This window comes from Podarcis melisellensis (genome assembly GCF_964234715.1).
Source record: "Podarcis melisellensis genome assembly, chromosome: 7".
NCBI lineage: Eukaryota > Metazoa > Chordata > Lepidosauria > Squamata > Lacertidae > Podarcis > Podarcis melisellensis.
The window spans coordinates 13,462,249-13,481,075 of record NC_138539.1 but is presented as its reverse complement, the minus strand read 5'-3'; the positions used below and the strand labels follow the sequence as shown (position 1 = coordinate 13,481,075).

Sequence of the window (18,827 nt, the reverse complement as noted above, 5' to 3'; positions counted from 1 at the left end):
TCTGTGCCTACAAATCTGGGCGCAGAATCTGGCTACCAGCCAGGTTGTCTTATGATCTTTGCCTAAGAGGAGAGAATTAAGTTTAGACTTGTCTGAAAGATCGGCGAGCCTCTTCAGCAAAGGATCAATGGTGTCTCTACGAATCTCAACATAAAAAGGGCATCTCAAAAATATATGTTTGAGGCTTCCTATTTCCCCTAATGGGCAGGCGCAAAGTCTCTGAGAGTACGGGACCCTTCTATAGGAGCCTTCCAGAAAGCGCTGCTTTCCCCCACCGCCAGCCTCAAAGATCCCTGAAGCCTTTGGAGCGCAGCGCGAGTTCACACTGCACTCCAAAAGCTTGAGGCTTTGGGGACAGGCTTTGTAGCCTCCGCAGGGCAGTGGGGTGAAGGCACCCCACTGCCCTGCGGAGGCTTTGTGCAGCTAACCCCAAGCTAGAACAGCGAGACGGAGCGCTGCGTCTCCCTGTTCTGGCTTCGGGGACAGCCTTTGTAGCCTGCATTCGCTCTATAGGACGCACACACATTTCCCCTTAATTTTTGGAGGGGGAAAAGTGCGTCCTATACAGCGAAAAATACGGTACGTAGTGTCCTTTGTTATAAGCACTGAATTAGAAGAATCAGGTTGAGAAAGAGCTGGGAAATATCCCTGTCCCAATATATATGACGTGCTGGGAGATAATATTAGCCAACATGGACCTATGGCTTATAAAACGATGGATTGCTAAATGGCAGTATTAAGAATTGTCAAGGCGTTCTTGCCATGCTAGGTGATGAGCAACCTAACAACATCATAGTAAACAATCAAAAGGTGACTGAAGGCCCTTTTCTTGTTTTCACTGACGGTAGCTAGCATGGCAAGGGAAAAGTGGGCAAATCCAAAAGGACAAGAGGGCAGTTCTCTCCCCAAGATGCTGGTATTGCACCTCCCCAGGCAGTGGTCTGCTTTTGCTCAACTCCTGGAGCGCCCTACACTTGGGTTACCTGCAGCTCTTTCACAATCATGAAGCAGAGAAGCCTGTCAAGACCATTCAGGCCAAAGGTGCCCAGGCTGTCCTGGATTTCGGAAAACAGGCGGCTGTTGGATACTTCCTGGTGTGTTCGCAGATCGTACCAGGTGTTCAGGGGGTCAATGTAGCAGGCATTTCTGCAGGAGGAAAAGGGGATGGAGAGACTTCCATGAAACTTCTATGCCTAAGTCCTTATCTTTGCCATGTGTCCTCCCCCCTCCCCCACAACTCTGGTGGGTAAATGTTCAGCCCAAACCTTTCACATCAGGCTTTCAGAAATCTGGACAATATGCAAGCTGCACACGATGCTCACTTTGGGTCTGTGATCCTCAGGATCTCTCGGCAGAGCCGGCCAATGAAGGTAGCGGATTCATCCACAGGTGCAAATGTTGGTATTGGGATATGTGTGGACTGATACATGCTTTGCCAGTCCTGGATCTGAAAGATACGCAGGTCGGAAGTAACTCTTAAGGCCTGTCTTTCATTACAACGATGACGACAACTACGGCATTATTAGTGGTACAGTATTTTACAAAATGGTTTTGCTTTGAGGTTCAAAACACCATGGCTTGTATCCAATGTGCTCCATCAGTAGAAGGATTTTTGCTTCTGCCCTAGCCCACAGGCTTAGATTCATTCTGGAGCTTCCCTCAACCCCACAGAGCAGATTTGAGGGAGAGGAGAGGAGAAAGGGGGTAGGTTCCATTTTGGAAATCGTTGCACTGAAGAAACGTATTAGCTGGATACCACCCCATGTTGCTATTACATCTGCCATTATGCAGCGATCGTTCTGTACAGTGGTACCTCGGGTTAAGAAGTTAATTCATTCTGGAGGTCTGTTCTTAACCTGAAACTGTTCTTAATCTGAAGCACCACTTTAGCTAATGGGGCCTCCCGCTGCCGCCGCGCGATTTCTGTTCTCATCCTGAAGCAAAGTTCTTAACCTGAGGTACTATTTCTGGGTTAGTGGAGTCTGTAACCTGAAGCGTCTGTAACCTGAGGTACCACTGTATTTTGGGTGCCCCTCAGCAACATACGCTTAATAGGCTTTCTTCATTCTGGATGAGGTGGAGCACCAGTCTTAAATCAGATTGCTGCCCTCTACTGGTGCCTAAAATCCATTCAGGAAGCATCAACAACAACAAAACAGCAAGTCATCTTCAGCTTTGCCTATCATTCTTCCCTTCTCTGCCTGATAAGTCTTGCACAATGCTTTGCTGCAGGTATCTGGAAACAGCAACTGGAACAACGCAGACTAACTGGGGAAGGGCTCCAGAGAATCTGCTTTTGCATGTAAAATGTCCCAAACAGGGCTGGGAAAGATCCCTGCCTCCGGGAAGGTGCTTGCTTCCTAGTCAGTGGAGACCACCAGGGATCGGGAGCCTGCGACTCTCTGGATGCTGTTGGGACTACAAATCCCATCGTCTCCGATTACTGGCAACGCTGGCTGGAGCTGATGGGCCACCGTTTCCCCATCCTTGCTGTAGACAACACTTAGCTGGATGGGCTAGCAGAGTAAAGGAAGCTTCCTAGGTTCTGAAGCTAAGAGCCTGATTCTAAATCTTTCACTGATGCACAAGCAAACTGTCCTGGGCTGGCTTGCATTGTGGTCACAGTGCAACCAATACTTGGATTCCAACTCTATACCTTTCAGGGCACTCCATCCCTTATCGCTAAATCTGCAAGTGCAGCTGATTGTAGGATCAAACACATTAAAAAAAGGGTGTGTGTCGAGTCAGTATTTTCGAACCACTCAGATGTTATGAAGCTCATCGCCAAGAATGACTTGTACCTTGGTCCTCAAGAAGTTATTGCACTCCTGTTCCACATTGTAATTGATAATCCGGGACACCTCTTCCTGCCAAATCTTCAAGCCGTAGATGTTGACATAATCCTGGATATACTCAAAAGAGCGGTGGAACCCATCCATTGTGGCTGCCATGTCTTTCAGCTTGGGCATGAGTTCACTGGGCTGCGGAAAGAGGGAAGAAAATGACACCCAGCATTTATTTCTCTTACAGTTCATCATTTTTTTTTTGTAACCAGCAAGGTTGGAGCAGGGGAGAGAGAAGATTTAGACCCCAAAGTAAGAAATGCAATTTAAGCGAGCGTTTCTGTAGTGCCTGTCACAGGGAACTATAGCCTACGCAAACTCTTGACACCCATGGTTTTCTTCTCTCCAAACAAACCACAGGGGGAAGCTAGGTTTTTCCCCTTGGATTTGTCTTTTACGTAATTTGGAGAGAAACTCTCCAAATTGTGGTTTGCACACAGCACTAAGTCAGAGCTCTGGTTCTTGTATGGAGCGAAGGAGTCAAACAAGGGCAATCTGAGCTGCATGCACGAGCACTCAGCTTGTTCACAGTAAACCGTGGTTTCTCTTGACCACATTTTGCCATGACATGCAAACCAAGCAGTCTGCATGGCATGCAAACCAAACTTGAGAGCAGAGCCCAAATCTGAAAAGAAAATATAAGCAAGCAGTGGAAAGAAGGAAGCCTCCATATAACTGTAATAGCAACTGGTCACAGCAAGGAAAGAAAAATGGGGGAAATTGAGGGGTGTGTTTGGCACCTTGGCTCTAGGGTTGAAGATAAGCCCTCTGTGCAGTGCTAGGGCCACTCGTTTCACCAACTCTTTCCTTATACCGTCTTCCAGCAGCTGTTTGGGATCCACCTAAGGTGAGCAAAGAAAGAAAGAAGCCATTATGTACAAAAACCCTTCCTACGAATGTCGGTGCAAAACCTTGGAGCTGTGTGACAGGAGCAAGCCAGCAGTAATCACACAGAGCAATTTGGAGTTAATTATGTATTAACAAAAACAGGGGAGTCAGGCCTAATGAGCACAGCAACTCACCTCTGGCAGGTCTGGCCCCCGTGAAGCAGTTGCTGACACTCAAGGTCCCTGTCTCCCCACAGCCATCTAAGTCTCCTCCTCTCCAGGGTTTCCCCCCAAGCAATCTGAGACTGTGCCTGCGTGAAGCTAACTTCTCCTCTGCCCTTTTCATGCCTCTCCTGGTTCTGGGAGACCAGAGGAATTACCGTATTTTTCGCTCTATAAGATGCATTTCCCCCCTCCAAAAATTAAGGGGAAAGGTGTGTGCATCTTACGGAGCGAATGCAGGCTCCATGACTTCAGCGAAAGCAACGCGAAGCCTCTGAAGTGCAGCGGGAGTGCTTCCACTGCGCTCTGGAGGCTTCATGTTGCTTTTGCTGAAGCCTGGAGAGCGAGAGGGGTCGGTGCGCACCGATCCCTCTTGCTCTCCTGGCTTCGCTTTGCTGGAGAGGCGCTCCACAGCTTTCCCTCTCTGCGCAGCGCCCCTTCAGCGAAGCGGGAGGAGAAATGGAAGGGGCTCCGTTTCTCCTGCCGCTTCACTGAAGGGGCGCTGCGCACAGAGGGAGAGAATTTTTTTTACTTGTTCTCCCCCTCTAAAACTAGGTGCATCCTATAGAGCGAAAAATACGGTCGTTGCAGCAGAAGAGGGAGACACCCATGCCTCTTCACCAGCTGGACTCATCTTTGTCTTTCCGTCTCCTTTCTCTCCTACTTCAGCCTCTGCCTCTGATTCTGGACTTCTCTCTGCCAGAGACTCCTCCCACTCACTAAGCCCTGTTACCCCATCAGCCTCCAGATCCCTCCTCCTCCCAGTCTGAGCACAGCTGCTTCTCAGAAATGCTTCCATTGTTTGTTATAAGCGCTCGTCAGCTTTCCACGAGAAAATGTCTCAAGGCGACTTGTAAATCCATAATACAGTGGTACCTCAGGTTAATAACTTAATTCGTTCTGGAGGTCCGTTCTTAACCTGAAACTGTTCTTAACCTGAAGCACCACTTTAGCTAATGGGGCCTCCTGCTGTCGCCGCACCGCCGGGGCACAATTTCTGTTCTCAGAAATGCTTCCATTGTTTGTTATAAGCGCTCGTCAGCTTTCCACGAGAAAATGTCTCAAGGCGACTTGTAAATCCATAATACAGTGGTACCTCAGGTTAAGAACTTAATTCGTTCTGGAGGTCCGTTCTTAACCTGAAACTGTTCTTAACCTGAAGCACCACTTTAGCTAATGGGGCCTCCTGCTGTCGCCGCACCGCCGGGGCACAATTTCTGTTCTCATCCTGAAGTAAAGTTCTTAACCCGAGGTACTATTTCTGGGTCAGCGGAGTCTGTAACCTGAAGAATCTGTAACCTGAAGGGTCTGTAACCCGAGGTACCACTGTATACAACTTGGCAGTGGTTTATAACCAAATGCACAGAAATATCGTTCCTAAAAGTGCTCATCCTACAGGAACTATGGAAAAAGTGGGCCCTAGCATTGCAGCAACCAGAAAAGCTTTAGCCTGGCACCTGAAAGCTGACAGTGATGGCACCAGGCATGCTTCCTTGGGGAGAGCATCCCATGGAAGCCACCACCAAAAAGGCCTATTCTTGCCTTCCCTTCCCCTCTGCACCTGCCTTAGGGGACCCACAGCTTTCTAGTTTTCTCCAGCCTGATGGAATGCAAAACGATTACCTTGATGATTCCGACCAGTGTCGTTTTCATCATCAGAATGCCTTCTGTGAAGATCGAGATGGCGTGCGTAAGCTTAGCGACCTTTGGGGACAGGAGGAGAAGCTAGCAGTTAAAAAAGCAACAACTATAGTAGGGCAAATAATGGTCGCTTCCCCTCCTTCCCAACACATTAAATAAAAGCAAAACAAAACACAACACAGCAGAGGGCCTTCTCGGTAGTGGTGCCCGCCCTGTGGAAGGCCCTCCCATCAGATGTCAAGGAAATAAACAACTATCTGAATTTCAGAAGACATCTGAAGGAAGCCGCTGTTTAGGGAAGTTTTTAATGTTTAATGCTTTATTGTGTTTTTAATATTCGGTTGGGAGCCCCTCAGATTGGTTGGGGAAACCCAGGCAGATGGGCAGGGTATAATAAATTATATGATGATGAAATTATTTGTTCCATTTACAGAATGCTTTTCTTAGTTCAAAGGTCCCAGGGTGGTTTCATAAGACGTCATCAAAAAGGTTTGAGGGCTTCCTGCCTGGGGAGCTCGTTTATTTCACCTTTATTTCAGCAGCCACGACACCAGTTGACTTATGCGGGAGGAGAAAGGAAAACTGAGTGGGAGCGGTACAGAATGGAGCCCTGAAGAGGATAACTCCACGCTGCAACAATTTGTTGTGCCTCTTGTTCTTATCAACCCGGTTCCCCCAGCGTCCCTGACCTCTTAAAGCTACGACGCACCTCGTATCGCGGTACAAGCTGGGCGTAATCCCGCAGCTTGTCTTTGTCCAGGCGAGTAGGCACTTCGATGATGTCGTGAGTCTGCAGTTTTATAATCTTCAGGAGGGATGTGAACATGCTCTCAGGGATGATCTGCAAAACCTTTTTTCCCCAGGCAAATCCCAGAAAGAACGGACACAGGTTTAGTAACGGCTCTCTTTAGGTGTAAAACAAAAGCGAATATCCACCCTCCCTTTTTACAACAACAAAAAAACAGGATTAGGAGGAAGTTGCTACCTTTCTCACGTAGGAAACCAATTCACCGGAATAATACTGAGATACGCTCAGAAGGTCGGGGCTGTTGGCTTGATTGATGCGAAGCAGAGGCATATCGAGAGCTGAAGCCAGCTAGAAGCAGAAGGAATAAGGGTTTAGGTTGCTATCCAGGGTGGATAAAAATAAATGATTAAACGAAAACATACCAAAAAAAAAATCAGATTTTAAAAAAAATTAAATCAAATTTCTTTGATTTAAATTGTATTTTTTAAAAATAAAATGCTTTGGGAGGAAAAATCTTTCTAAAGATAGTTCTCTATTTGAGTTACGTTATAGTCCAAAGGCTATTCATCAGTAAATAAAGATTTATTTGTTTTAAGTTTTTCATGTGTGCTAAAACTACCGGTAAGTCTAAGGTTTTTTTAAAAAAACAAGATTTAACCACATCAGTTAAACATGGATACAGATGCTATAATGTTATTGTTTTAATTTAAATAAACAATTTATTTAAATTGTTTGAATTGTTATTAAGGAAATGATTGCTTTTCTCCTTCCAACAAAGTACTGTACAGCAGAAAAGTTGTCCACATATAAACAGTTAATTATGAAATTATTGTGAGGTTTAATAAATTAACTGTCTATGCATTTCTAACAGTATAACCAAATCAGTAATTTTTTATATAACTTTAAAAACTACTCTGGAAATTTATTATTCCAAAAAATGAAACCTTCATCTAGTTGTAAATGTTAAGATTGTATCAGCAAGAATGAGTCTTTCTGTAATAAAAATTGATTTAAATCAAGTCTTACTGACTAGTGATTTAAATCGATGTGATTTAAATCAAATCCACCCTGTTGCTAATGCAGGTGAGATAACCATGAGTTATATTCAAAGTTAACCTGCTGCCTTGCGGAAAATCTTCAGGAGAAGAAAAGACTACGAAGTAGAGGCTGCATAAATCCGGAATGGAGTCCCTAAGGTGGTTCGATGGTACCTTGTAGGCCTCCTTCCAGCCCAGCTGGTGCCAAACATATTGATCTGCTTTGCTTTGGACCAAATCAGCAAGGCTGAAAGGGGGGCGGGTCTTGTGTGGGCAGCCTAGGACCTCCATACCCAGGCCTGCGTCCCGTAGAGGTCCATTTGATGCTGGTAACGCAGCAAAAACCACGTGGGAGGCAGCGGCTATGAGTCACCGGTATCTGCAGCCACAGCAGGTGCTGTGATTCTTCAGCAGTTTGACTTCACCCCTGGAGGCGCACTCCATTGTCTCTCGAGACGGATGGATGCCAAAAATATTCAAAGTAAAATTGACTGGCTTGCGGGGCACCAATAATTTATATATATATATTTTTTTAAAAAATATTTTTATTAAGTACAAAATAGAAATCATACATATTCACAACAAAAGAAAAAGAAAATACATCTAACCAAGGGAAGAAAATCAGAGAATATTTTGTCTCTTTTCATATTTACAGTTATTTATACCTCTATAAAATGCTGTTCACAATAAAGCAGTGAAATGAAAGATAAGATATCAGAAAAAAAGAACAAAGAAAAAATACAGAAGTAAAAGAAAAAGATCATAGGTGAAAATTTTTAAAAGTAGATAAGTACTCACAATACATAGCCGTTTCCCATCTATATTTATAGTCAATTGTATAATTTCATCTTGTCCTTATCTACCTTAAATAAAGTTGTTTTTTTAAAAAAAAGACTTCCACTGTTTACCTCACGCGTTTTTATTAATCTGTTCGTCAGAACCTCTGTTCTTCATATTTTCCCTTTGGATTTCCTTAATGTCTCACTTTGTATTTTTTATATTATGCACAAGATTATTCTAAGCACATCAAGAATTTAATGTGAACCCTGTGTTTGGTCCAGCTGGGCTGAACTCGAATCCCAAACTGGAAGTGGAGAGAGCGGAAAGGTGGGGGGGAGGAGGCTTCAAGAATCCCATGCTCGAAACCTCTCTGCAATTTCTGAAGTCTGCAGAATCATTTAAGGAAGCGCCACTTTGAGAGTTGAAAGATGACCAAGATCTGTTTGGCTCCGAGTTGGCGCAGAGGCGATATAGGCAGGAAACACCCTTTGGTTTCTGAAAAAGTAAATTAATAACGCCCGGCTCATGCCAGTTTTGCTTAAAGCCCCCTTTCCTACTTACCTTTAAAAACGTGGCCCTGAGTTTCGTTACCATAGATGGGTTTGCCCTGATGCTTTCCTGCATGATAGATGTGAAACTGGGGGGGAAAGGGAGGGGGGGAAATTAAGATCAGAAGTAGCACCTGAAGTCATTCCTCTACGATCCTGTTCTCAGGGCAGTGCTACACACAGCCACACCACTCTGACACTGTAGTTCAGGGCTATAGCTCAGTATAATAATAATAATATCTTTATTGTCATTGCCCCCTCTCGGGGACAACGAAATTACAGCGTGCATGTTGTGTGTGCAGAAAGCCAAACATTCAGGCCCTGCCTAAAACCCTGCTTGCCACTGTAGAACAACGCTGACCTAGATGTACTAGGGCTCTGAGTCTGCAAAAGGCAGCTTCCTCTGTTCACATTTGAAAGTGGAGCCGGCCTGGCACGTGCCCCATTGCAAAATGTTCTCTCTTTTCCTGACAATTAGGTCCACAGACCATAAGGTTTCAAGGTCCACCTGTTCACAGTTCAGGTAGCACGTGATAAGAAAGGCCTGCATCTTCCAAGATTGTGGAGAAAACCAGACAGAGCTAGGTGGACAAATAGCTTGACCTTCTAGGCAACTTCCTATGTTTTCTACATTTCTAAACGGGGGCATAGCCTGGGACATGTGGACAGGCTTCTCTTCAGTAAGGAATGGGGATATCTATAACCAGCTCCCTTAAAAACTCCGCATTAAGATTGGCCAAGCCATGAAATACCAGGAAGCAGCTCTTTTGTTCTTGTCTGTTTCCTGTTGCTGCTGAGCTCTAGGATCCTGCTTTGTTCCCCATAAGACAAACAACAGAAAGACCTATGAATATGTACTCAGGAAGCCTATATAAAAAGGGAACAAAGGTAAAGGGACCCCTGACCGTTAAGTCTAGTCACGGACAACTCTGGGGTTGCGGTGCTCATCTCGTTTTACTGGCTGAGGGAGCCGGCGTACAGCTTCCGGGTCATGTGGCCAGCATGACTAAGCTGCTTTTGGCGAACCAGAGCAGCGCACGGAAACACCGTTTACCTTCCCTCTGGAGTGGTACCTATTTATCTACTTGCACTTTGACGTGCTTTCGAACTGCTAGGTTGGAAGGAGCTGGGACAGAGCAACAGTAGCTCACCCCGTCGCGAGGATTCAAACTGCCAACCTTCTGATCAGCAAGCCCTAGGTTCTGTGGTTTAGACCACAGCGAGGCTGATACAAATAGGACTATAAACCATGCAGAACAGAACAAGCGCATGTGTCAATTTTGAGCAATGAGTCTTTCCCCAATAATCTTAAATCCCTGGGAGTTGTATTTTAAACCAATGTCTAATCAAGTAGTATGTTCCCCCAGCAGCCGACCAGATGCCTAGGAGAAGTCTATAAGCAGGACAGGAATGCAATAGAAAGACCCGCCATCTTTCTTGTTGGCCACCCCATATATTTACCTCCCGCCATGTTGCATTTCCCTTTGACATGCACGCCTCGTTTATAATCCTCCAACCTTGCTTTCTCCAATAGAATCTGTTTCAGCTTTGCTTCAGTCTGACTCAGACACTGTGTCGAGAGTGCAGCGAATCCAAGTGAGAAACAATGCACAGTGGTATCTCTGGTTGCGAACGAGATCCGTTCCGGAGGCCCGTTCACAATGTGAAAAGAGCGCAACCTGCAGCGGCACGTCTGCACATGCGCGAGTTGCAATTCGCCGCTTTTGTGCATGCGCGGGACATCATTTTGCTCATCTGCACATGCGCAAGCGGCGAAACCCGGAAGTAACCCTTTCTGGTACTTCCAGGTCGCCGCAGGACGTAACCTGAAAGAACGTAACATGAGGTATGACTGGCAGCATGCGCCCTTTGGGTCTGGTAGGGCAGAAAGCAAGGAGCTCAACAGTAGATGGCGCCAAAGCCAAGGAGAGGAGGAACCAACTAATCCTAGTTTTGTCCTCCTCCTGTTTTCTGCCGAGCTCTACAAATGCAATACTGAAACGAAATTGAGGATGGAGCCAGCAGGCAGTGGTACCAACTAGAATAGGAGTCCCACACTCCATAGAAGAGGTAGCAAGCCCATGTAAATGCTTCTGGGATCCTACCTGTCAATCAGTTGCCAGGCATATGAAAGATCACCAACTATCTGCATGGTGATCAAAACCTCTTCCTTAATGTTGATGGTTCTGATCATCTGATGGAGAAACTTGCGAGTGTCAGCAAGGAACTGACATATTTGCAGGTTGGACTCCAGCTGGTGAAATTCTTGAACCTGCATATTAAGAATTAGAAACATAGTTTTTTTAATTAAAACGCCTAAAAACAAACAGAAGAGATTTTAAATTTGGCTACTCCTTAAATAAATCCCAATTGGTGTGGAGTTCTATAGAAACTGGTCTTATGGCAATGTTGCTTGAGTCCACGTAAGAAATTATACCCAAAGAATGGCATGACCACCATCTCCTCTGCCTTACCTCTTCTAAAGCTTGTATTAATTGCACAGTTTTCCTGCCCGCTGCAGTGGAGTCATCGTAATTCAGAGACATTATTTGTTTGGCGATTTCCCTGAACCAGGCTTGTAGATTTTCTGTTTTTAGTGGGGAAACAAGAGAAGGGACAAATTATTAAATTAGTGCAACTGAAACCAAAAGAGCGCTACCAGCCCCCAATTCACAAACTGTAAACATCCAAATATCAAGGAATTATTTTGAAAGAAACAAAAATGAGTCAGGGTCGGGAGGGTGGTGGTTTCCCTAAAGTTTGCGCTATACACATCTACACGAATGCTGTGCTTGCACGTGAAACCATAATTTTGCACAGAAGTGGCTAATCTCTGAAGATCCCACCATCCTCGCTCACTGAGACATGATGGCTGGGGGAGATGGGAGTTGGAGCACAGCAGCATCTAGAAGACTAACCAGTCCCCCACCCCAATTTAGCATTATGAGAAGAGCCACAACAAAGTTTGGGCTCATGTGTTCCCCCTCCCACGTGGCCATGAGGAGAAAACTTTCATTTCCCTTTTAAGACCAAGGCTCTTGTGGTGTCTGAACCCAGACGAACTGTGGTTCGCCTTTAGGGTTAATGGAAACAAGTCTACTTCAAACCATGGTTTACGAAAGTGGCTCGTTTCCTTTTTTTCCTTTTTATTGGAATTTTATTTACAACATAAACCCCCACCCCCCCATACACAAATCCACCCTCATTAAATGTGAACATAACATACAGTGAGCATAACATATAAGACTACAAACAACCAAATAAAAGACTTCCTTTATCCTGTATCTGGCCTCCTTATTTACTTCTTATAAACTGTTTCCTTTATGAATAATTATTAAGATTTTTCTAATTATAACTTAAATATCCACAAAGTCTCCTGCAGACATTAATCGAAACAAGTCCAGGTATGTATTTTAGGGCACTGTTTTGTGACGTATTCTCTGCATTTCCCCCATGCTTTTTGAAACTCTTGTCTGGTGTGATCTCTCATTGCCTCTCTTAATCTAGCCAGTTCAATATACTCTAACAGTTTGTCTTGCCATTCCATTTTTGTTGGCACAGTTTCTTTTTCCCAGTTTTTAGCAATGAGGATCCTTGCCGCTCCTGTGGCATGGAGGAATATTTTCTGATCTTCTCTTGCTATACCTGTGTCCATTATCCCTAGTAGAAAAGCTTCTGTATTTTTCACAAAGTTATACTTAAAGTTGCTCATTTTCATCCAGGGTTCAGATGCAACACTAAACCATGGTTAGTTGAAAATGGAAGTTGACGCTTCTACTCTTCTCCCCATTGCAGAACTGGAGAACCAAGCTGTCAGAGCTGCCTCCAGGTCCCAGCTCACAGAGGACCAACGCTAGCCGGTAGTAATGTACAAAAGTCTTTATTGAGGTTCAGTTTCCATTTACAAGCCGCAGCGTGCAGCCCTACGTCTAGACGCTAGATCGGCGAAGCCCTGTCTGAGTCTCCACCCCCTGTACACCAGTTTAAGACCCTAGCCTTACTCCACCTTTTCCGTTGCTCCTTTCTCCTCTGGGTCCTTCTGCCCCCCGGTGTCTCCTCCTTCCTGGACTCTTCTGACGCTGACCCCCCTGACTCTTGTCCCTCCTTTCGGCGGGCTTTAGGACCTGGCTCCCTATCCGGGCTACCCACTGTGCCGCTTGCCTGTACATTTGAACTTGACGCGCGCGCCCAGCTTCCAACCTTCCTCTCGACCGTTTCCTCGCTCTCCGATGGAGGCGTGGCCAATCCTGACTCATCTCCTCCCGCTGGCGGTGAGCAGCCTGATCCCGATACCTGGGACTCCTCCCCCCTACTGCTCTTTGGTGGGGAAGCTGGTCCCGATTTCCAGCTGCTGCTCTCTGAGTCCCCTCTGGCCCCTTCTTCCTGGGGTGTCCCCCTTGCTCTGACCCTGGGAGCCCCTTTCTGTGAGTCTTCCGATTCGCTGGAAAGATTCAGAGACCTCGGACCACTGTCATCGCTTACGTTTCCTTCGGATTCCTCCCCCTCGCTCTCCGTTTCCTCCCTTTCCTGTGCCTCTGCTCCTGAGCCCCTGACACAAGCACATAAGACCAAGGCGCACAGATGTTCATCCTTGCAATGGTGTGAGTTGGGCTGCTACCCATTCAAACTGATCAATGCAAATCTTTGCAGAGCCTTCAAAGCTTGGCGACATGAAGAAGACCCCATGCATCTCTCACTAAAGGAGCACGGGTTAATCTTTGTCGCAAGCCTTGGAAAGTCTTTTGCTTGGCACCAGTTGCCAGTTGGAATCATAGTCTAGCTGGAAACCCATAACCAGACGTAATATAATTGAGCTCGCAAAAGCCTTTTCTCAAAGGAAATAGAAAAATATTGCTTATTGCTTCTGCCTCCCCAATTGCTTCCCAGTTGTTCTCTTGGAACAACAAGAAACCAAGAGGAAAGAAAATTCATCAAGGAATGGGGGAAATCTGAGGAATATCTGAAAAGTTTCTGTATACATTTGAATTCATTGGCAGAATTAACATAAAACAAGCAGTTAAAGGTAATGTTAAAGAAAAACCAGGGAGTTAACTGATAAATGGAATCAAATGCAGTATTCAAAATTAAAATTATAAGAAACCGCAAAAGGGGTAGAGGAAAGTCAAAACATTTATGTTCATTGGGAAGTTAATTTCCCAAACTGAAAAATAAAATTCATTTTTTAAATGGTCCTTACCGTTTTTCTCCACTCTGGTTAGAGGCTTAACACCTGAAAAGACATCAGCCAGCTCAGTCATCCTTTCGGATCCTTCCGTTTTGTAGCTTTCCCATTTTGTTTGCTTTTCGGACAGCATCTGCTTGAACATCTGACGAAAAAGCAAGACCTCAGTCTAAAACAGAACAACCTGCCGCGACTGGAAAATTACAGCGACAGCAACAATACCATTTGGCACGGACTGATCTATACTAGGGATCCGTTGCGGGCTTTGGGGTGATCCCCACATTTATGCTGAAAATAGGAAAATAATGCTGGAAAGCTGGAGGTTTCTGTGCACTTTCCCCCTATGAGCTGAAGAGGTAAGCCACTTTAACAAATAAAAAGTGGCTTGCTTCTTCGGCAGCACAGATGAATGCAGTGGAAATGTCAAAGCAAGCCTCTGAAGTGTGCACGGTTCTAGGCATGGGGTGTGTGTATGAAAGATGTTTTCGTTACCTCTTTCAATATGAATTCGAACTGTGCTATATCCAGGAGAAGCTGGAAAAGGATCTTGGGGTTGTACTTGGAATCTGTTTGAACCTGGTCCTTTATCTGGCGGAGGCGCTTGTTGTTTGGATCGTAAGCTAAGGAAAAGGAGGAGAAAGTGAAGGCTTCCTCGATTGCTGCTGTGATGCAACACCCACCTTCCCCCTCAATGATCTCAACGTAGATGATTTAATGTGCTCTTCGTCGCATGAACCAGGGTGGATAACAGGGTAAAACAGGGTGGATAAAAATCAATGATTTAAAAAAAAATTTAAATTGGATTCTTTTGATTAAAATTGGGATTTTTAAAATAAAATGCTTTTGGAGGGAAAATCTTTCTAAATATAGTTTCCTATTTAACTTACATTATACCTGTAGTCCAAAGGCCATTCATCAGGAAATAAGGATTTGTATTTAAGTTTTTCACGTGTGCTAAAACTCAGTCTAAGTTTTTTTAAAAAACTGTTTAACCACATCAGTTAACAAACATGGAAACATATGCTATAATATTATTGTTTCAGCTAAATAAATTGTTTAAATTTTTATTAAGGAAACAATAGTTATCCTCCTTCCAGTAAAGTACAGCAGAAAAGTTGTCCAAATGTAAACAGTTAACTTATTGAACCTCGTAATAATTTCATAATTATCAGTCTATGTATTTCTAATGGCATAACATGAAATATACTTGGAGTTGAGAGTGGATTTCATACTCTTTATTCAGGTCATAGTGGTGAGGAGAAATGGAAGTTCCCTCAGAATGTCTGCTTTATATACATTATTTACACAATGGGCACCACATGATTTGCTAATTTCGGGATTCACCTGTAGGCCAATCAGGTTGCGGATTCACTTCCACCTGGAGATGGATTGGGTGGCTTCTATGGACCAACCAGACTGCTGCATTCTGGATCCTATTGTTCTAGGGCCAATCAGATTGCTGAATTCTGAAACCTATTGTTCTAGGGCCAATCAGACTGCTGCACTCTGAATCCTATTGTTCCAGGGCCAATCAGACTGCTGCTTTTTGGATCCTATTCAACTCAGTACATAACATAACCAAATCAGTAATTTTTGATATAACGCTGAAAATTTATTATTCCAAAAATGAAACTTTCATCCGGTTGTAAATATTAAGATTAAACCAGCAAGAATGAGTCTTTCTGTAAAAATAAACATGATTTAAATCAAGTCTTACAGACTTGTGATTTAAATCAAACATTACCTGAGTCTGCAGTATGCAACATCATCCACCGTATCGCAACGTTGCAGTCTCTTAAGCAGTTCAGTAGTTTGGGGATATTGTCCAGTACCATCTCCTCCCTCAAGCAGCCTTCCTTAAGAAACTGCTGCACCTGGGTGTGAACCCGCTCCCTGACTGCGGCGCATCTGCCAGCCTTCAAAAGACAGAAATCAAAGGAGCATTACTGCAAAACAGGCGGAACCCGGTAGGGCACTAGGTCAGAGGGATGTCGTACGAGGCTCTCAGAAAGCCGTTCCTCTGCCTTCGCCCATCTCCCGCTGCTTTGGACTACAACTCCCATCAGCCCCAGCCGGCCCACCCTCCATGGGAACTGTAGTCCACCTGGAAGGCACCAGGACAGTAAAAGCTGAGCTAGAAGCATCACAGAGCAGCAGGTTTAAGGAGAGGAAATTCCACTTTGCGGAGAAAACCGCATTTCGCCAACCTGTTCCTTGACGTTGGAAAGATCCAGTGTGTAGTTCAGAGCCATTTTCGCAGCTTTGTAAGGCTCCCAGGCTTCTGCCAGGTTCACACACATCCCCATATAAATGCTAATAACCTGCGGAGAGAAACAGAATGTAAGAGGCAGCCTGAGGGACCATCTGGCTCTCCAGGATTTCAGAAAGGATTATCTCCCGGCTCTCCCTGGCAGCACCCAGGATTTGAACTGGCACCTTCTGCACATAGCTCCTCTCCCTCCCTCCCTGCCGGCCAGGGAGGCTCCAACTGTGTTGCTTGGTTGCGTTGCTCACCCAATAAGGAGTCTAAGAACGACTGAGGGGTGGAGCTTGCATGCCTTGTGCCAATCAAATCGGCCGCGTTGCCTGGGGAATCGCCTTTGCTCAGCGCTTCCCAGTAGAGAGGTGACGGTGGTTTTCCTTGCTGCATCCCCTTTGCCGGGTTGCTGCGCTGTGGGAACCACTGCCTGAGGCTTCGTTTGGCTGCTGGCTGGGCTTTCTGCCTTTGGCTCGGAGGGGTTCAGAAGCTGAACCTCCCTGTGCTCTGAAAATCCCTTATTTTGGCTGCTGATCCTTTATTTTGGAGGCTTCTGATCCCTTATTTTCCAATCTGTAAGTTGACAGCTATGCTTCTGAATGCCAGGCAAATGCTGTACCATTTAGCTACGGCCCTTCCCCAGCCAAGCTCCTATCAAGCCAAGTCATCTTGAATACTCACAATTATGCTTTTGCAGTTCTTCCATCGACAAAACCTACAAGCGATGGCCGACGTGAGACGCGACGCTGGCCAGTTTTCTAGATATGTTTCGGAAGTTGGATCTCAGCGAAGTCTAAGCAAAGGTTTCCCAAACTTGGGCCTCTAGCTGTGTTCGGACTACAACGCCCATCATCCTTGACCACTGGTCCTGCTAGCTAGGGATGATGGGAGTTGTAGTCCCCAAACAGCTGGAGGCCTACGTTTGGGAAACACTGGTCTGAATGGGTTGACAGGGGGCGGGGCTGACAGGGGAGGGAGCCCAGGCAGAAAGCATGTTGCCATTGGCTCCCGACACATTCATCAAAGTCCTGAGGGAACTGCTGGCGCAGCCTCCCTTTCCATCTTCTGGGGGTCAAATGCCAGTGGTGGGCGGGGCCAGGGGCAAAAGTGGGAGGGGCAAATGCTACTTTTGTACATGAGGATTGGTTAGGGGGTGTGGCTAGGGAGACGTGCGGTCTGGAGAAAGTCCCGAGGGCCTGACAAGAGTGGCTTGAGGGCCACATTGTTCCCCGAGCCTCAGGTTTCTCACCCCTGCGCTCTACGCTTGATATCCATTTGTTTTAGCATTTTTATTTTTTCAAATGCTTTTTATTGAATTTTCTTTTACACAAACAAAATAAATACCCTAACATTCCACAATCATATGTCTACTTATTTTCTAAGCGCTCTATCGCGCACGGACTTCCCTCCCTTTAACAGGTTTTCATAATATTCTCCTTTTTTTTGCAGATTTTTAATTACATTCTATACACATCACAAAATTTATTTTAACCCTACTACAGTCTTTAAACTTCTACAACTGCTATTTATATATCCAACAAATTTACTCCCTTCCTTATTGAACTTTGTGTCCTCTTGGTTACGGATCCTGCGGGTTAGTTTTGCTAATTCTACATATTCACCCATTTTTGTCTGCCATTCCAAGTTTTAGCATTTTTAAAAGTTGTAAGCCGTTGCGCTCAGCTGCCATGGCAGAAAGGAAGCACATAAGGTGCAATAAATAAGAAACAAACAGTGAGGATATGCGCTTCCAAATCTATTTGGCTGTTTCGTTGCTTCAGCTCCAAACCGTATTTACCCAGTTGTCTGGAAAATATTTGTCCACAATCTCCCTCATCTTCGCTTGCTGCGTGTGCAGAATGGCGGGATCAAAATAAAGCGCCACGTACAACATGGCTGCCTGAGGAGCGAGGGCGACGCTGCGGTGCTCTGGTAACGGGTATGCGGAAACCTGAAATGGGAGGAGAGCAACAGGAAGAGGGAGACAACAAGTCAATGGACGCCATGTAGACATAGAACAGTATGATACGATACGATATCTTTATTGTCATTGTCCCATACTGAACAATGAAATTGAAAATCTACATTAAACATTCAAAAAACCCTAAAAACTCTGAAACCCCATTTTTAAATACAATATACTATAGAGACTCCTTATACTGCATTTAGAGCCAGAACTGGGTAGAAACTGTTTCTCAGGCGACTAGCCCTGGTCTTTATAACCCTGTACCTTCTTCCAGAAGGCAGAAGTTGAAAGAGATCATTTCTGGGGTGCGCGCTATCCTGCGCTATCTCTGCAGCTTTCTTATGGCACCTGGAAGCAAAGATTTGATCCAAGGTGGGAAGAATGCACCCACTTATTCTCTCCGCAGTCTTTACAACCCTGGACAGCATTGTTTTGTCCCTGACCGTGCAGTTCCCAAACCACACACACAGACCATAAGTTAATACACTCTCCACAGTACAATGGTAGAATGCCATCAACAGGTCCTTTGAGAGACTGTTTCTCCGGAGGATTCTCAGAAAATATAAACTCTGCTGTGCTCTCTTCATCAGGTCTTTGCTTTTTTTTATCATATTTTTATATGTGTTGGAAGCGGCGCAGAGTGGCTGGGGTATAAATAATAAAATTGCTATTACCAGTGTTAAGTTAGGCCTAGAGGGGCACTGAGAATCAGTGAGATGCAGTGCCTAGAGTGTCGGACTAGGACCTGGGAGGTCCGGGTTCGAATCCCCACTCAG

At 45.2% G+C, this 18,827-nt stretch overlaps 1 protein-coding gene across 1 annotated transcript in view; it reads right to left on the bottom strand.

Moving 5' to 3' along the window:
• The window catches only part of WASHC5 (WASH complex subunit 5), a 42,324-nt gene that overhangs the window by 12,388 nt on the left and 11,109 nt on the right, over positions 1–18,827 (bottom strand). The window contains exons 7-21 of the mRNA XM_081918671.1: positions 17,884–18,036; positions 16,036–16,149; positions 15,573–15,744; positions 14,321–14,448; positions 13,844–13,973; positions 11,121–11,233; positions 10,752–10,918; positions 8,660–8,735; positions 6,519–6,629; positions 6,243–6,383; positions 5,516–5,596; positions 3,584–3,685; positions 2,802–2,981; positions 1,323–1,447; positions 984–1,146 (exon numbers count right to left, since the gene is read on the bottom strand). Of these exons, the coding sequence (XP_081774797.1) occupies positions 984–1,146; positions 1,323–1,447; positions 2,802–2,981; positions 3,584–3,685; positions 5,516–5,596; positions 6,243–6,383; positions 6,519–6,629; positions 8,660–8,735; positions 10,752–10,918; positions 11,121–11,233; positions 13,844–13,973; positions 14,321–14,448; positions 15,573–15,744; positions 16,036–16,149; positions 17,884–18,036 (1,956 nt within the window). The remainder of the gene's footprint in view (positions 1–983; positions 1,147–1,322; positions 1,448–2,801; positions 2,982–3,583; positions 3,686–5,515; positions 5,597–6,242; positions 6,384–6,518; positions 6,630–8,659; positions 8,736–10,751; positions 10,919–11,120; positions 11,234–13,843; positions 13,974–14,320; positions 14,449–15,572; positions 15,745–16,035; positions 16,150–17,883; positions 18,037–18,827) is intronic.